The sequence below is a fragment of the Globicephala melas genome, chromosome 8 (genome assembly GCF_963455315.2).
Source record: "Globicephala melas chromosome 8, mGloMel1.2, whole genome shotgun sequence".
NCBI lineage: Eukaryota > Metazoa > Chordata > Mammalia > Artiodactyla > Delphinidae > Globicephala > Globicephala melas.
In genome coordinates this window covers 2,804,965-2,824,515 of record NC_083321.1, presented here as the reverse complement: position 1 = coordinate 2,824,515, position 19,551 = coordinate 2,804,965, and the positions used below count along the sequence as shown (strand labels likewise).

At 53.1% G+C, this 19,551-nt stretch overlaps 1 protein-coding gene across 12 annotated transcripts in view; it reads right to left on the bottom strand.

Annotated features, from left to right (window-relative positions):
* Positions 1 to 19,551, bottom strand: part of SHANK2 (SH3 and multiple ankyrin repeat domains 2) — a 548,430-nt gene that overhangs the window by 369,445 nt on the left and 159,434 nt on the right. For all 12 annotated transcript variants that reach the window (XM_060302789.1, XM_070046075.1, XM_060302792.1 and 9 more), the window contains exon 10: positions 18,279 to 18,356. In XM_060302789.1, coding sequence (XP_060158772.1) covers positions 18,279 to 18,356 — 78 coding nt within the window. The remainder of the gene's footprint in view (positions 1 to 18,278; positions 18,357 to 19,551) is intronic.

Here is a 19,551-nt window from a genome sequence, read left to right as displayed (position 1 = left end):
ACTCCAAGTTCTGAAAAGCGGGACAAACCTTTATACCAAGTTCCTTCTTTGTGACGCTAACAGGCATTTTAGGCTGGACCCTGCACTGTGAAGTGCTTCTAATAAAGCATGGGTCTGGAGGCCTCCATCACAGGCAGCTTGGGGTTCACGTGCAACAGGGACCAACGTGGGCCTGCATCCCCACTCCAGCGGCACAGGCCAAACCCCACGGTGGGTACCACTCCTGGGTCCCGAGGCTGAAGTCGCAGAGGAATTGACATCCATTTGGCCTTATCACCGTCACAGCTGGCGGGGCCTCCTCTCTCTTCAATAAATATCCTTCCCTTAAATGCCAGCTCTCTAGAGCCTATTCCCAAAACGTTCAAAAGCGATGGGGGAAGAATCCCAGTGCTAAAACCAGCTTGAGAACTTATAAATACCTTCAAAGCAACAAGGCAAAAGAAGCGAGACCCCCCTGTTTGTCTGGGCTACTTATTTGTCCATTTTGTTGGCAATCCTTTTGGTTTCTGATGACCACGTCAGCACCTAGAAGCATGAGCAAAACAGTTCTCCACCGACGGGAGCTGGTGCTGGCCAGGTGAGCTCTGGGGGGACCTGTGTCTTACCCACCCCTAACTCCCCAGGCCCAGCTGCTCACCCCCATTGCCGACAGCCCTCCCTGAAGAAGGGCCAGAGATTAAGAGGAAGTGAAAATCCCCGAATACACCAAAGGGAGCGTAAATTCACTGGTACCCATCGTCAGTCCCTGGCATGATTCAGTTAACACCGAATTTCCTGGGAGAAACAACAGTCCACGTTGGAATTCACTCGTCGGTGTCCCTTTCCCTCCCTGGGACTTGTTGATTGGCGTGACCTTTCCTGAAATGTCGCCGCTAGCTGCAGCTTTTAAGTTGCAAGCCTGAGATCTGTGGCATTAGACAGGCACCTCTGTCCTGCCCAAACCCCGCTCTTCCGCCTGGCATCAGAATGGGACATGCCAGCCCTGGACAAGCTAAGACGCCGTGCAGGGGGACTCTGGGTTTTTAATAAAGTAATAGGATCAATATTGCTTACGTCTGGAGGAAGTGTTATAAACAAACAACAGCACATGCCCGGATGCTTTCAAAACTTGAGAGGCGGTGGAAGAAAGTGTCTCTCGAGGTGAGGGAGCGCATAGAGATCTTCTAAAAGTCCCGAAGCCACGTGGCAGTCAGGGAAATGTCCAAAACCCAGAAGCAGACAGGAACGCCAGAGCCCTTTCCCGAGATCTGTCACTTGGCCGTGCTGAGAACCCAGCTTGGAGGCCCCAGGCCTGAATGAGACCCTCCCCAGCGGAGCTGCGGAGAGAAGTAGGGAGCTGCGTCATCGTCACCCCCTTGGTGTCTCCCTGACCCTAAGCCCCCCGAGGGCCCGGGGGGGCAGGGTCAGCCCTACCTTCGTGGACGGCCCACGCGCCAGACACACGCTGGAAAAGGGCCTCCTGTGGCCACATGGGCTTGGTGTCGCCTTCGGGGGTGACGGTGACCCGTCCTTTAGCCTCCGTCTGTTCCCTTCTCTGTGCACCTGGCATTTACCTCTCACCCAAGGTGACCACGTGCCCGCCGAGTGCCCCCAGAGCCTGGCACTTGGTGGGGCTCAAAGGACAGCCGTGGGAAAGACGTGTGAACCGTGAGGCGGGCAGACGTGGTGGAACAGAGGTGGGACTCAGAGGAAGAACATCTGGGTCCGACCCGGCGCCGTCCCTGTTCAACCTGGGAACTGCTTGTATCTGACGAACGCAAACCCACTGGTTGGCTCGACCAAAAAGGTGGTTTGGGGGAATCTCATGAAAACCTAGTGCAGGACGTTTGACCTCTTCATCTGCACGTGCGTGTGTGTGTGCATGTGTGTGCAGGAGTCTGTGTGTCCGTGTGTCTGTCTTACTCTCTCTCAATCCACATTGTCTCCTCCCCGTCTTCCTCCATTCGCTGTGTCCCACCCCACTCTCCCTCTGCTTCCCCTGGCTCTGGGTTGCCAGGGGGTCTTTATAACCCCGCCCTCTCTCCCCTCATCCTAATTTTCTAGGGGACAAAATCTAATTGACCCTGAATCAGCCAATCGTCTGAGGACTGGGCAAGGCCACAGCTGCAGGAAGACAGGAGAGTGAGAACAGAATCCCAGAAGGTTTTCAGGAGACCAGCATCACTGGGGGGCGGTCCCAGGCACACCTTGAACCCCTGTGACTGGAAGGGACAGTCAGAGGAGTGGGTGACGCTGAGCGGGGAAGGCAGGCAGCCTTCATGAATGTCACCAATCGAGCTAAAGCTCTGGGATCTTGTTGGAACACAGGGTTCCCTCCCCAACGAGGAAGGGCAAGTCCCTCAAAACAGACACTCACGTTAACCCAAGGGGTAAACGCACCACAAGGCTTACAGGGCTGGAGGCCACGCCAGCACTTATGAAAGTCCACGTAGATACAGTTCTGTTCACCGAAATTCAACCTATAAGCAGGCATTTACTGGCCACCCATGGAGGGTCATCTGAGGACCCACGGGGAGCGAGGTGAGGTTCTGCCCCGTGGAAACACACCACCCGTGGGGGAGACAGACGAAGACCCCAGAGGCAATGACGATGCAGGTGAGGGGTGCTGCTGGGGCATCACACCCCACTTCCGGGAAGGGCTGGAGCTTCCCTGGGGGCCCTAGCCCTAACCTAGCCGGCTGAGCAGTGCGGGGAGGGAGGCGAGTTCCAGGCAGAGGGAACAGCATCTGCAAAGTCCCAGAGGTCAGAGTCAGGCAGCGCAAGAGGGAAGCGGGGGAGATGGGAATCAAGGGAGGCGGCCTCGCAGCTGGGAGGTGCAGGAATGGACTCCGCCCCGTGGACTGTCACCGGGGGCCAGGAGCCGGCGAGAGGCCGGTGGAATCGGGAGGCGCGCACAGGGTTCAGAGCTGAGGGGGTAACGGCCGGGATGGGGTGGGGGCAGGAGGGATCTACAGAATGGGGGAGGCATCCCGATGCGTCCCAGGGGCGTCAAGATGGTGGCCCCAGGCAGCTCCTTGTCACCTCCCGTCCCTGGCCGCAGGTCTCGCTGGGAGCTTCTCAGCGTCTGCTGCACTCCTGTGGTCCCCCCGGTGATGGGCACCAAGGCTGCCATCGGCCCTGCCCCGTGCCCGGGGTTCCAGGCACGGCTCAAGGCCTTTGGGTTTCGGTCACTCTGGCCTCCCTGGTCCACCTGGACATGCAGAAGTTCTCGTGCCTCTGCCCCCTCCCCCACCAGGTCTGGAAAGGCAGTTCTAAGGCGGGGGTCCCTCTGCCCTCTTCCCATCCAGAACCCTCTCCTCTGCTTGGTTACTCTTTCGCTCTCGTGTGGGCAGATTAATGGCCCCCCAAAGACATCAGGTCCGAATCTCTGGAACCTGACCAGGGATTACATGGCAAAAAGGGGGGTCTGCAGGTGTAATAAAGTTAAGGATCTTGAGATGGGGACATGGGATAAGCCGGGATTATCTAGGGGGGCCCTAAATGTCATCACAGGTGTCCTTATAAGAGGGAGGCAGAGGGGGATTTGAATACAGATGAGCAGGAGAGGCCACATGAAGAAGAGGTAGAGACGGGAGGGTTGCAGCCACAAGCCCAGGGACCCCGGAGCCCCCAGGACCTGGAAGAGGCAGGAGGGACCCTCCCCTAGAGCCTTGGGAGGGAACGCGGCCCTGCTGACACCTTGATTTCAAAGTTCTGGCCTCCAGACTGTGAGAAGATACACTTGTGCTGTTATAAGCCACCCAGCTATTGTCAGTTTGTTGCAGCCCCGGGGAGCTCCTATATTTCTGCCCTTCCCCTATTGTCCTTTTCCTTTCTGACGATCCCCAACAGAAGTGGCTTAATTATATACAAAAACTGGCATTTTCCCCAAAACAGAAAGCTCAGATGCCTTAAGCCATTCTGAAAGGAGATGAAGATCAGTTCTCAGAGGGACAAAGATATTTTCCTCTTTCCATGCATAAAGTGCAGCCACAGGGACAGCGCCTAGAAAGGATTCACGGTGTATCTGCGGTACAGAAATGCCACGGGGGGCGGGACGGCGATTAGGAAAGAAAGGGGAGAAACACCAACTTGAACCAACAAGTACCGAGCGGGGGTCCTGGGGGGCCCCTCACTCACTAGCCAACCTGCGAGTTCACCTGTGGGAACAGCAGAGGCTGCACTCATTCTGGGCAGGGGGCCAAGATTAACAGGGGGTCAGCAGCTTGAATCCCAGGAAGCAGACGGGCCGATTAGAGACGGGACGTAGTTTGGAGTCCGACAGCCCCAAATTTCAATTCTGCCTTTACTAGCTCATCTGTAAAAGGGGTTCAAGATATTTAAACGTGCAGGGCATCTGAAGACCACATTCTCCCAATAAAATCCCCCTGCATGGTCCACAGTGGACACTCAGTAAATGCCGGTCTCTCCACCCTCCTCCCTCTTTCTAGAAAGCTGCAGGGGCGTTTTCTGATGAACTGGGTAGTTTTCTAACCTGATACACACGTGTACGCATGACTGCTCCCAGAATTACATCTGCAGAGGGACAGCAGGGTACCATTCAAAGTCAAATGTGAAACTACAGATGACAGAAGCATTACAGCAAACTGAGAAAAACTTGGCCCAAAACGTCTCCTGGTCTTGTGGTTTGGGTTTAAGGACTGCATGTGTCCTCCCCCCTCCCAAATTCCTGTGTTGAGGCCCTAACGCCCAGTGGAATGTATTTGGAGGTGGGGCCTTTGGGAGGAGGAGGGGGTTGGAGGAGGTCACGATGGGATCAGTGCCCTTATAAGAAGGGACACCAGCGATCTCTCTCTCCAGGACACAGTGAGAAGGCAGCCATCTGCAAGGCAGGAAGAGAGCCCTCACCAGGCACCAGAGGGGGTGGCACCTTGATCTCAGACTTCCAGCCTCCAGAACTGTGAGAAATAAATGTTGCTCTTTAAGCTGCCCCATCTGTGATCTTCTTTTATGGCAGCCGGAGCTGACTGATACAGGGTCATTTCTACTTCACTTCAAATTGATGAACAATTCCAGAACTGACATTCAGGACGTGTTTCTTCAGGATAGAAATAGTAAACATCAATCTTCACCATCCTGTACCCCAGTGTTCACTGCAGCACTATTTACAGTAGCCATGACATGGAAGCAGCCTAAATGCCCATCAACAGAGGAATGGATAAAGAAGATGTGGTACATATAGACAATGGAATATTACTCAGCCATAAAAAAAGAATGAACTAATGTCATTTGCAGCAACATGGATGGACCTGGAGGTTGTCATACTGAGTGAAGTAAGTCAAACAGAGAAAGACAAATATCATATGATATCACTTATATGGAATCTAAAAAAGGGTACAGGGCTTTCCTGGTGGCGCAGTGGTTGAGAATCTGCCTGCCGATGCAGGGGACACGGGTTCGAGCGCTGGTCCAGGAAGATCCCACATGCCGCAGAGCAACTAAGCCCGTGAGCCACAACTACTGAGCCTGCGCGTCTGGAGCCAGGCTGTGACAGTGAGACGCCCACGCACCGTGATGAAGAGTGGCCCCCGCTCGCCACAACTAGAGAAAGCCCTTGCACAGAAACGAAGACCCAACACAGCCAAAAATAAATAAATAAATAAAAATAAATTTTAAAAGGGTACAAATGAACTTATCTACAAAACAGAAATAGAGCTATGGAGGTAGAAAAGAAACTTCCGGTTACAAGGGGGTAAGCGGGGCAGGGATAAATTAGGAGATTGGGATTAACATATACACACTATTATATATAAAATAGATAACTAATAAAGACCTATTGCATAGCACAGGGAACTCTACTCAATACTCTGTAATGACCTATATGGGAAAAAGAATCTAAAGAAGAGTGGATATATGTGTACGTATAACTGAATCACTTTGCTGTACACCTGAAACTAACACAACGTTGTAAATCAACTACACTCCAATTACAAAAAAATATCGGCAGCACCCTGGCTGCCCCACCTGCACACCTGGACCGAGTCGTCCCAAGTTAACGCTGCCACCTAGTGGCCAGTGTGAGGAGTTACAAGGATTACCTGACAGGTGACCAAGGACAGCTGCCCAGTCACAGCTCATTCCATCTCCAGTTAGGTGTGTTCATCATCAGCCGCTGGGCACTCGGACTTCAAAGATGGAAGAGACGGGGCATCTCCTCCTCAAAGAACTTTACAGTGTAGCTGGGTGACTGATGCAGAAACCGTCCACGCTGACACATTATGTTACAGGTGCACATCAAGTAACACGGGCACCAAAAGGAAAGCACCACTGGGACAGCCCAAGGCTGCAGGAGAGCAGCCTGCAGAGAGAGGGCTTTGGTTTTGAAGGGTGAATAGGAGTTCACCGGGCAAAGGTGAGCTCATGGTAAGGGGGAAGGGGGAACAGGAAAGACTGCCTTTAAAAAAATGAAATCAAATTTTTGCCTCTAGGTGCCACACATCTGGATGCATGGTCTGAAAAGTCAAATCCTTCTACACGGTTGTCCACACCCCTACTGCCTACACACACACGCCCCAGACCATGTTCACGCTTGCTTTCTCAGTCCTTTGCTGCCTCCTTCTAAACAGCACACTCCTGGTGCTGTCTTGATTTCTTTCCATTTAAATATTAGTTGTCGACATCCTGCTGTGGAAGACGAGGGCTCAGCTCATCCACCATACAGCCCAGTACAGGTGCGTCCCCTGCTTTGGTTAATCATCACCCCGTGTCTACATTAGGATGGCTAACTCCATCTTTCCCGCAGCCGAGTATGGGTCTCTCTCCCGTGAGTGAATAACAGCCACCTTTAAAACTCTGCTCTTCTACTGACCCGTAATTAATGGATCACCAGGTTCTGACAGAGGCCTCCTCTCCAGCTGCAAGCACGTCAGGCCATCTCTCCGCTGCCTTCGTTTCCAGGTGACGTCTGCCCTGGAGGATGAAATTCACGGTCCATGAGCTTTCAACGCTGTTGCCGAAATGTCTGACTCCCGATCCTCCATGTGGAAATGGCTTTTCCCTTTTTGAAATCTAAGGATCGCATTTTTATTTTTAGTTCCGAAGTTCTGGGCTCTCACGAGCCCTGTCCTTGCTGTGGACACTTGCCCACATTTGATACTGGAAGCTCACGGGCCTTTTTCCAATTGGGAATCTCATGTCCTTCTGATGGGTGGCATTGTCTTGAATGATGTCTTTGCTGATTTCTTCTGCTCTCCCTGGAAATTCCATCATTCAGGTGTCAAACCCTCTCCCAACTCCCGGATTACCTTACGTCTCAGTTCTCCCGTCCATCTCTGGTCCTCTTCAGCAAGGCTGCGCTCATAGCTTAGCTGCCATTATTACTTGTCATGAGCCCCTTCAACCCTCGCTTCACAAATGCTTTATCCTCTCTTATCACACTGAGGAGATGGGGTACATACACATATATATATTTTTTAAACATTTTATTTATTTATTTTGGCTATGCCGGGTCTTCGTTGTGGCATGTGGGATCTCGAGTTGCGGCATGTGGGCTCTTAGTTGTGGCATGCAGACTTCTTACTTGTGGCATGCATGTGGGATCTAGTTCCCTGACCAGGGATTGAACCTGGGCCCCCTGCATTGGGAACGTAGAGTCCTACCCACTGGACCACCAGAGAAGTCCCTGGGGTATATATATATATTTTTGTTGTTGTTGTTGTTTTGTTTTTTGTTTGTTTGTTTGTTTGTCTGTTTTTGTGGTATGCGGGCCTCTCACTGTTATGGCCTCGGCCATGGCTCACGGGCCCAGCCGCTCTGCGGCATGTGGGATCCTCCTGGACCGGGGCACGAACCCATGTCCCCTGCATTGGCAGGCGGACTCTCAACCACTGTGCCACCAGGGAAGCCCCCTGGGGTATATATTTTTGAAGTCCCCTTCCGTTCTCTAAATTTCTCAGTTTCTACCCATCATCTTTATTTCTGCTTGTTTGGTGTCTGCCTTTCATGTTGGCAGTTTTCCCTTAATGCTGGTGATTCTCAGCTGTCTGTTCCTATTTTCGATTTGAAGCGTTTGCATGCAGAATGGAAACTCTGGATGTGGTAGGTTGCTCTTGCCAGTGGGAGGACGCCCCCCGGGGGCTTTCATGGGGGGGAATGAAGCACAGGATACTTGGGGGAGGGGTTCTACTCACAGAGGTGACAGCAGGTGCAAAGGCCCTGGGGCAAGCGTGTGTCTGGCGTGCTTGAGGAACAGCAGGGGCCAGGGTGTCTAGGGCAAAGGGAGTGAGTTGGAAGCTGTGAGGTCAGCGAGGTCCCCATGAGCCTGGTCATACGGGCCTAGTAGATTCAACCAACACACCCGTTTCCAGCCTTACCTGCAATCCCCAACACAGAGGAGCCTTGCTTCCAACACCCAGAGTCTCTGGGGTCCTGACCTGAGGTCGGGCCGGCTCCTCGCTCTGTGCACTGATGGCAGGCGGGGCGGTTTCCCTAATGCTCTTCGCCTCTATTTTCTGGTGCTGTGGACCGGTGACCGTCTCGCCTTCATTTTTACATAATAGGGTCAGGTGCCCACATGCTTCCTGAACTTCACATGTTACCTGGGGACTGGGCGTGCTTTTCTCAGCTCGTGGACAGCAGCACCTGCCAGCTGACCTCCCTGGGCCCCGGCCCAGCCCTGCCCACGTGCCCGGGGACGGGAGGGTGGGTGGGGGGCGTCTCAAGGCCGGCCGCACAGTGCTCTGTTTAGGGGGACAGACTGCGTAACTTTAAACTCGCGAAACCTGGGTTTCCCACCTCAGCTGCGGTGCAGGGGTTCCGGGGAAGAGCTCTGATGACTCACCCCCTGCCCCTGACCAGGCGCCTACCCAGGGCCCCCCGGGGCCCTCATGATTCTGACCTCGAGACACATGCGTCACAGCCTTGTTCTCCACCTTGCCACCCCTCCCCCGATGTTGCACAATCAACCAACCAACCAATTAATTAGGAAAATCTCCCTGTCCTGACCCCTGGCTGGTTCAGTTCACGGGGCACCCCTCACTCATGTCATTCAAAGGGTAAAAATCAGCCCTGCTTTTCATATGGGACCATGGTGGGCTGTCGGATGGGATGGGTTGATTCCCATTTTAGAGTTTTCTTCTGTGGGTGCTGCACGTCTTGCTCAGAGTAAAGCCCAAAGTCCTTCCGAGTCACGGGGGCCTCTCTGGCCTCCACTTGCCCGCTCCCCCACTGGCTGGCCTCCTGGCTGCTCCTCAAACAGGCCAGGCATGCTCTGACCCCAGGGCCTTTGCACATGCCGGTTCCCGTCCCCCAGATACCAGCATGGCCCACGCCCTCCCTCGTTCCTGGCGTCTGCTCAAACATCAGAGGTCGTGCAAGGCTCCCATCATGATACAGCCTGGTAGAGAGACACCCCTGTGTCTCTACCCACTCACTCTGCTTCTCTTCAAGTAAGTTAGCAGCCCTGACGCGTTCCCTGTATATCTGTTTAATTGTTCCCCATAAGTCTGACTAATGCGCACTCCGTGAGAGCAGGGGCGTCGCCGTTCATTGATGCATTTCCCAGCACCTAGAAGGGAGCGTGGCTCTAACCAGGAACTCTGTGTGTACTGGCTGGAATAATGAACTTGAAACCCGATCCTTCTTCATCACAGATCAGCACAGTAGATCAGCCAAAACACGGGTTTCCCAGGTTCCTGTGCCCGAATCTGAAACACGACTTCCTCTTCCCCGTTTCTATGGGAACACAGAGTCTGAATCCCAAATAAGAAGAACTTTTTAAGGAAGCTACTTGAAAATGAATGGCTTCCCCGACTGCATGCCCTAAGCAGGGGTCACAGGCAGGAGGGCTTAGAGGGACCGGCCAGGCCACAAAAGGGAAGAGGCGGGGGGGGGGGGAGGGCGGGCAGTAAGGAGCGGTGGGGACTGCAGCAGGCCGGCAAGTGGCGACCTTCCCAAAGGGGCAGTGCTCCCCAAACCTGGCCAAATGCCAACACACACAAAGGCTGCCTGCGCGTGCCCACGCTTCCTAATTGTTCGAGGGGAGCTGGAAATCGGAATGTTTATACGAAATCTCTGCATATTTAAATGTTGGCAAAGAATTTCGTTTTTAACAAACTCTGGGCAGGCCACAAAGTCTCTGGGTTGAGATCCACCATCTGCATGGCAGGTGGCAAACGGCAGACTGCGGCTCATTCCGCCAACAAATGTGGGAGAGCGGGGTGCCCCGGCCCGTGGCATGTGGTCTGCCCCGTGGAAGGTCAGCAGATCCCAAGACATGAGGCAGGTACCAGCGGTGCCCTGCTCCCGCCCCACCGAGCTGCTTCGAAACACACCAGAGAAACACACGCAAAGAAGCAAAAAGAATCTGGCTGGACAGAAAAGAATAGTTTTTCACTGTCACTCATGGAAAGGGCTCAGCTGAAACCTGATATTCCCTAACCCACCCTGTGAGGGTTTAAATGCTGCTTCTCACAGAGCACACGTGAAGGGGGCTTGAAAGTGGAGAGGCCACGTGAGGACACAGAGAGAAGGCGGCCATCTGCAAGCCAGGAAGAGAGCCCTCGCCAGGAACCAGAGGGCTGGCACCTTGACCTTGGCCTCCCCGCCTCTAGGACCGTGAGTAATAAACGCCTGTCTGAGCCACCCCGCCTGTGGGACGCGTCACAGAGGCCAATGTGGGACTTGACACACCACGGGCAATGCAGATGTCACCTTCGGGTGGCTGTACGGCCCAGCTCCCACACCGTGGCTTTCCTAGTAGCTTTCATTGGTGGCAAAGAGCAGAGATGCACCCAACCTGGTGACAATTTTCACAGAGGGCAGAAGGGAAACCAAAGAGTGAGCCTGGTGCAGGGCCAGGCAGGAGGGCGCCCGGGGACTTGAGCAGTGGGAACTTGTGAGCTCGCAACTTGACAACCACCAGTGGGCTCTTGTGTCAGTGTCCTGGGGCCACTGGAACAAATGACTACAAACAACCGGCTTCAGGCAGCAGAACCTTATCCAGTTCTGGAGGCCACAGTCCAAAATCAGCATCACTGGGCCAAAACCAGGTGCGGGAAGGGCCGAGCTCCCTCCAGAGGCTCCAGGGGAGGGTCTCTCCTGCCTCTCCCAGCTTCTGGGGGCTGCGGTGCTCCTTGGCTTGTGGCCGTGTCCCTCCAGCCTCTGCCTCCGTCTTCACGTGGCCTCCTCTGTGCATATCCCGTTAGAAGGACCCTTGTGATGATACCGAGTCCTCCCGCATAATCCAGGGTAACCCCCCATCTCAAGATGCTTAACCCCTTCTGTGAAGTCCTTGCCGTACAAGGTCACATTTGCAGGTTCCGGGGATTAGGACCTAAATCTTCTGAGGCCGTTATTCAGCCCAGAACACTGCCCTTCCACGTGGGGGCCCCTGTAGCCCTCACCCCGTGCCTGCCGCAGGGGTCGCCTCCTTCCCGAACACGCCACGCTCTTCCCTGACCCCTGGCCTTTGCTCATGCCCCGTCCCCCTGGAATGCTGTGCCCCCGCCTCCGCTCCACAGATGTGTCACCGCCTCACACCTGTGTCCTCGGGCCCCTCACTCAGCCCTGCTTTCTCTTCTGGTCACCTGCCATGACGTGCCCGTGAGGCTCTGGTCCCCCCTCACCACAGTCCCCGCTCCTCCCCCGGCTGGTCCACCCACCCAGACACAGAACATCCACGTGGCCCAGGCGTGAGGCCAGGTGCACGGGTCCAGGTGAGCTGAAGGTCAAGCTGGGATCTGTCTTTGGGCCCATCGTGGGTGGCGTGCAGGGGTCACGTGGGTGCTGGTCTCCCTGAGCAGGGGGGGAAGGAGGCCCTGTGACCACCTCAGAGGACGAGGGGAGGAGCCGTGGTGTGCCTGGCAGGGATGGAGTTACAGGCATGGTCACGGTCTCTGAACCCGGAGCTTGACGCGCTCCTCCAGAGGGCCTGAGTGTGTGCACGCGTACATGTCCGCATGTGTGCATGCACACACACGTGTGTGCATATGTGTTGGTGTGTGTGCACGTGTCTGTGTCTGTGCGTGCACGTGTCTGTGTCTATGTGTGTGCATGTCCATGTGTCTGTGTGTGCGCGTGTATGTTTGTGTCTATGTGTCTGTGTGTGCACGTGCGTGTCTGTGTGTGTGCATATGTGTTGGTGTGTGTGCACGTGTGTCTGTGTGTGCACATGTGTGTATCTGTGTGTCCATGTGTCTGTGTGTGCGCGTGTGCGTATCTGTATGTGTGTGTCTATGTGTCTGTGTGTGCATGTGCGTGTCTGTGTGTGTGCATATGTGTTGGTGTGTGCATGTGTATGTGTCTGTGCGTGCACGTGTCTATGTGTGTGCATGTCCATGTGTCTGTGTGTGCACGTGTATGTTTGTGTCTATGTGTCTGTGTGTGCACGTGCGTGTCTGTGTGTGTGCATATGTGTTGGTGTGTGTGCACGTGTATGTGTCTGTGTGTGCACATGTGTGTATCTGTGTGTCCATGTGTCTGTGTGTGCGCGTGTGCGTATCTGTGTGTGTCTATGTGTCTGTGTGTGCACGTGCGTGTCTGTGTGTGTGCATATGTGTTGGTGTATATGCATGTGTCTGTGCGTGCACGTGTCTGTTTATGTGTGTGCATGTCCATGTGTCTGTGTGTGTGCGTGTGTTTCCATGTGTCTGTGTGTGCACATGTGTGTATCTGTGTGTGTGTCCATGTGTGTGTGCGTGTGTGTATCTGTGTGTGTCCATGTGTCTGTGTGCGCGTGTGTGTATCTGTGTGTCCATGTGTCTGTATGCACGCGTGTGTGTATCTGTGTGTCCATGTGTCTGTGTGTGCGCGTGTGTGTATCTGTGTCCATGTGTCTGTGTGTGTGCGCGTGTGTCTGTGCCTTTAATGCAGTCTTGTGTTAACTCTGCAATTTCGCGATGTCACCTCACGCCATTTGTGGCGCAGAAGGCAGCACAGCAGGAGAGGCCTGGGACCCTGCCCACGACATGCAACGGGGAAGCATAAGGTCACAGGAGAGAACGACAGCGCCTTGACCTTGCTCTACAATCTGTGTGGATTTCGACAAAACGCTGCTGAAGTCTTACTGTTGAGTGACTAACGAAGAAAGAAGTTCAGAAGGACAAGAGGACGCAGGGCCTCGAAATGCCTGCTGAGCGGATTCCATCGATTTCCCAGGAAAAGTACAACATCCGGAACACGAACAGCCCCCAGGGTGTCAGGCTGCCTTTGTCTCTGGGCCGCCTTCCAACCCAGCAGCAGCAGCTGGGAGCACACGGAGAAGGATGGGGCGACTTGGTCACTCGCAAGGCACCACTGCATTGCACGGCGTCAGGTGTGACCTGAGAGAATCTCCATCCCTCCCCAGCTGTGCCCTGGATGAGCAAGCGCCATCAGAGCTCCGGGAGATGCTCATAGACCTGAAGGACAAGAGCCGGGATCTGACACTCCAGGAGAGACCCAAGGTCATTCCTGAGAGTGGAGTGGCCCCCAGTGAACATGCGACGGCTCGGCCAGTTCCTGGGCATCAGAGCGTCAGTCACAGAGGGAGGGGCTCCAGGAAATGGATTTATGGGCGCCTGCCAACGCCCGGCTCGGCCCCATGATTTACTGCCTAAGACCCGAGGAATTTAAAACCCCTCCTTCCTGGCTCTGGCCTCTCTCCTCCTCTTACATCCAGAGTGACGGTGGAGGAAGGACTCAGGGCCCCGGGCTGTGGGCGACCCTCACCGTACCCTTCGAGCTGCAGACCCCGGCGTCCACCCACCTCTCCATCCAGTGGGGACGATGGGAACCAGCATCAGGAATGACGCGTGTTAAAGACTGAGTGCCCGGCGGGGCATAGAGCCCCTGTTCCCTGGGCGGCAGCCAGCGTACCCGGGCACGATGTTCACCAAAAAGACCCCACGGCCAGGACTTCTCTGTCCCCCGGCATCTTGTCCTCACACGCCCCTCCCTGTATGACAATTGGACGTTAGAGCTTCCAGAATGTCTCTCATTGCCTTTCCCTGTCTTCCTCATCCTGTCCTCCCTCTCTGCTTCTGGACGTCTGATGAGCAGCTGAGGAGGACACAACAGTGACACGTGTTGGGGCAGAGCTGCTTCCCCAAACACACAGGGGCTGGAATCCTTACCTCCAAAACCACGAAGGCCCATTGGAATGGAGCTGCTGGGGGCAAGAAGGGTTCAAATCAATCCTCCCGGGTATCAGCCAGAGCTCTCCAGGGAGACAGACCCATCGGATGTGTACACACACACACACGCACTCACACACGCATGCACGCACAGCTTTATTTTAAGGAATTGGCCCATATGATAGTGGGGCAGGCCGGTGGCGGGAACCCTAGGCGGGGTCTCCGTGTTACAGTGTGGAGGCAGAATTCCTTCTTCTCAGGAACCCCAGTTTTTGCTCCCAAGGACTCCGACTGATGGGATGAGGCCCCACCACGTCCTGGAAGGCTCATCTCCTTTACTGAGTCAACTGCAGATGTGAACCACACCTACACGGCACCTTCACGCACCGGCGCCTAACCCAGCGCACATCACAGCCCACCTGCAGATGGCCATTCCTTTGTCCCCCACCCCAGCTGTACTCCCCCTTCACTTAGACCTTCCACCTCCGCAGAATTCCTTCCTTCCCATTTCTCTTCATCTTCAGAACCAGGACAGGTTTGCTCCCTTGGACTGAGCGATCCAAAAAGCAAGGAATCCCTGATGCTGTGCGCTCCATCTCAGGATGCAAGATGAATCACAGGCCAGAAGGATGTGCCTGCCTCACCCCAGACCACAGAGCCCTGGACCCGTGGTCAGAAGGCCTGGGGCTCACAGACTCGGCCACTAACTGATTCAGGACTCCGAGGCTTAACGTCTCTAATTCCACGTGTCCTATACGTTGGGCAAAAAAATGCCTACCGTGTTGGGCTGTTGAACATTAAACGAGAACACACAAAAGAGCATCTGTGAGCTTTAAGATTCTGTGCAGCTGGGGACTTCCCAGGTGGGCCAGTGGCTAAGGCTCCACGATCCCAGTGCAGGAGGCCTGGGTTCGATCTCTGGTCAGGGAACTAGATCTCACACGCGTGCCGCACTTAAAGATCCCACATGCCGCAACTAAAAGATCCTGCATGTCGCAACTAAGACCCAGTGCAGCCAAATAAACAAACAAATAAATATTTTCTAGAAAAAGATTCTGTGCAACTGGGAAGATTCATCATCATCACTATGACCATCAATACCCTAACCACCATCAATACCACCAACATCGTCATCAATGTTATGGACCGAATTGTCTCCCCCAGAATTCATATGCTGAAGCTCTAAGCCCCGTTGTGATGATATTTGTAGAAAGGGCCTCTAGAAACGTAATTAAGTTCAAATGAAGTCATAAGGGTGGGGCCCTAATCAGATGAGATTCTTGTTCCTACAAGAAGAGGAAGAAACACCAGAAAGCTCTCTCTCTCTCTCTCTCTCTCTCTCTCTCTCTTTCTACATGTTGCACAGAAGAAATACCAATGAGTAGGTGGAGGACGAGAGCCCCCACCAGGAACCAGGTCTGCCAGCACGTTGACCTTGGACTTGCAGCCTCCAGACTGTGAGGAATAAATGTCTGTTGTTTAAGCCCCTGAGCCTGTGGTACTCTGTGATGGTGGCCCGGGCTGATTCAGTCACCGTCATCACCACCGTCACCACCATCACCACTGTCACCACCGTCACCACCATCACCATCGTCACCACGTCACTGCCATCACCACCATCACCACCATCACAATCGTCACCACCGTCACCACCATCACCGCCGTCACCGTCACCACTGTCACCACATCACAATCATCACCACCGTCACCGCCGTCACCACCATCACCGCCGTCACCACCGTCACCACTTCCTTCAGAAATTCACCTGTCTCTCTTGATTCTCAAACCTGAGTGGATGTCAGCGTCTCTAGGGGGCTTGTGAGAACACAGGACCCGAAGCCCTGCGCCCAAGCTTCAGATTCTGGGTGCCTGGGGGTCTGCATTTCTCTCAAGTCCCTGAGTCCTGCTGCTGCTGCTCCAGCCTTTGTATTAAATCATTAAGCAAAGCTTGGCCAGATGAAGTCTGTCAAATATTCCACGGTTTCTTAGAAAAGCCCACGCCCACAACAGCAGCTGAATATCATCAAAGCTTCCCAGGTGGACACACTGGATCCCTGTTAAATGGTGGGGCAGGCCATCATTCCCCCCGAAATCAATGGTGTTGATTCATCACCGGGAGGGAAGGACCGTGAATGCTGGGGACATTTTACACGCAAGGCTCCGAAGCCTGAATTAAGTCTCTTTGTGCCATGAAAACACGAGAAGGTGGGGAGACATGAGGGGGAGACCAGCTCCCGGCACACGCAGTCGGAGCCCGTGCTGGGCGTGCAGAGCAAGCATCCCAGGCTTTGGTTCCGCCCGTTACATGGACAGTGTCTGCAGGGCACAAAGTCCTATTATTCAAGCGTGTTTGCATAATTGTCTTCCTGAATCATTTGGGGCACTTGATTATCGTTAGCAAAATAGAGACAGATGGCCTTGGGTCTGAGCTGGCGCGAATCTGCTGCCAGGAGGGTGCACGACGCTTCCTGCCAGGCCTCCTGGAAGAAGGGGTGTCCCTGCACTAGGTGCTTGCTGCCTGTGGTGACGGGACAGGAGTGGGGACTCACAGGGAGGTCACGGACAGTGATATTCTGTCCTGGACGCCGTGCACAAGTCACTCCCCTGGAGCGCCAGGTGGCGGTTACAAACCTTTGCCCAGACGGGGAGAAATGGCTCTCTTCTATCACCTACGCCTTCACCATGAATCAAAGGGCATTAGCTGCTCTTTTCTAAGCAATTTAAGCACCGTTCTGACTTCAAAAAAAAAAAAAAAAAAAGGACCAAAGAAAGATATTATTTAATGGCAACAAAATATTTAAACCAAGGCCACCAACCCACTGCTGAGCCCAAAAGGGCAGATGTGTCCCAGCACGAAGTGGGAAGAGCCCACGGCTCCCTCATCATCACCATTGGAAAGAGAACAGGCTTTTGGGGCGAAACCGCAGTCTTTATAGACCCATTAGCACAGCAGGAACTCACTTCCATGACCCATTTCCCATTACGTATCTTCAAGCCATGGATTCAGGGTAAAGTCCGGGCCCGTCAGTTCTCACGAACTGAGCAAAGTGGTTAATGATGACTGTTAAGACATCCAGCCCAGTCTGGGGAGGGAACTGGTTCATTTTCAAGGCCTCAAGCTCGTCTGTATTAGTGATATCTAAGGAGAGGATTGGTCAAGTCTCCCGTGGAAGCCAGGTCTAAATGAAAGACCTCTCTCAGCTCAATAAGATGCAAAACTTATTTCCAAATAAAAAGAATCGCGGTCACCTCAACGTTCAGTTCGAGCGGAGAGGGCTGTGTTTAGGATGAGAAAGCATTTCAATAACTCTGAAAGAGTTATAGCCAAAAAAAACAAGCTTTTCCACCCTAAACCATCTGGCCAGCTGCCTCAAAGTTCCACGAGCCCCATGTTTATAAAATGGGATATTAGCCGTAAAAAAGGAGGAAGCAGCGATACACACTACAACACAGATGGACCTTGAAAGCGTAATGCTGAGTGAACGAAGCCAGACACAGAAGACCACCTATTGTACGATTCCATCCCCATGAGATGTCCAGAAGAGGCCTGTCCACAGGGAAGAGAGCGGATGAGTGGTTGCCTAGGGGCCGCGGGAGGGAGGAACAGGGAGGAACTGTCGGTGGGTACAGTTTTCCTTGGGGTGATGAAAAAGTTCTTAACTACACAGAAGTGATGCTACCACATCGTGCATGTGCTGAAGGTCACTGAATTGTACACATTGATGTGACTACGACGGTACATTTTGTGGAATATGTATTTTACCACAATTAAAAAAATCAGGACCCTGGCTTCTCACTCCACCATGTAACCCCACAGCCACTCTGGACCCGGTCGTTCACCCTTCACCGAGGATAGCAGGCCGGGTGAGGGCACCGGATGATGGCAAGCCAGCTCCCTCCCGGTAGATTCTTACCAAGATCTCCCCATTCCCAGGATCAGCACGAAGCCAGGACTGCCCCACAGCTGCTGCAGTGAACGGCATTCACGTCTCTGCTGCCTTTCCCAAGCTGCCTGCGTGAATCGCCCCCCTGGAGGCATCGCTGCATTAGCGATGCTGTTCGGTCTAACTGGAAGGAAGCCAGTGTGGACCGGCAAACTGAAATAGGGCCGCAGCTCCACACACAGACCCCGTCCCCGACGGAAGGGCTGAGCTCGTGTCAGCACACACAGAGGATGTGTGGGAACGCGACGACACGGCGTCTCGGGGGGTTGATGAGTCCGCTTACCTGGAACGGGGTCTGGCTGTTGTAGTTCTTCAAGTCCTTATTTCCACCCCGAAACAGCAGCACGCGGGCACAGCTGTCCTGCAGAGAAGGAAGAAGAAATCCGTGTGTATAGCGGTGGCACAGGCATCCTCTAGAGAAGCCTGTTCACAGGGCGATCTCACAAGAATTCAGAGAAACGAAAACGCAAAGTCAACAGGAGGGCATCTTTGTTCGTCGGAGGGGCCAGGAGGAGGGTGGACAGGCCCTGGATGCTGTCAGCTGAAGCTTCACTGCTGCAAAGACTTTGGAGAGCAGCTCAGCAGAATCTACAAAAATTTCAAATACATCCATCCCACGGCCAGTGATTCCACTTTTTTAAGACCATCTACAGAGAGCTTTGCACGTGTGTATAAAATACGTAATAGAAAAGCTGCAAGTAAAATACAAAAGGAAAAAAAGGAAGAGAAAACCTGGAGGTGGCAAAAATGTTCTAAAATAAAAGAAAGTGGGAATCATTCTGGAACATTCTTTTCTTTTTTTCCCAAAACAAACAACTTTTTATTGAAGTATAGTTGATTTACAATGTTTCAGAGAAGTGCAGCAAAGTGATTCAGTTATACATATATATGTATATTCTTTTTCAGATGCTTTTCCATTAGAAGTTATTACGAGATATTCAATATAGTTCCCTGTGCTCTACAGAAGTCCTTGCTATCTATATTTTATATATAGTAGTCTATATATGTTAATCCCAAACTCCTAACTTGTCCTTCTTCCCCTCCTCTTCTTTCCACTTGGGTAACCATAAGTTTGTTCTCTATGTCTGTGAGTCTCTCCCTGTTTTGTAAATAAGTTCATTTGTGTCATATTTTAGATTCCACATATAAGCGACATGATATGTCTTTCTCTGTCTGACTTACTTCACTTAGTATAATCATCTCTAGGTCCATCCGTGTTGCTGCAAATGGCATTATTTCATTCTTTTAAGAGTCCATTGTATATATGTACCACATCTTCTTTAGCCATTCCTCTGTCAGTGGACACTTAGGTTGCTTCCATGTCTTGACTATGGTCAATAGTGCTGCTATGAACATTGGGGTGCATGTATCTTTCTGAATAGAATGCAGTTTTGTCTGGATATATGCCCAGGAGTGGGATTGCTGGATCATATGGTAGCTCTATTTTTAGATTTTTAAGGAACCTCCATACTGTTCTCCATAGAACATTCTTTGCCGAGGCAGTGGTAGCAAAAACAAGAAGGCAGACCGATATAAACTGACAAGAAAAATACCCA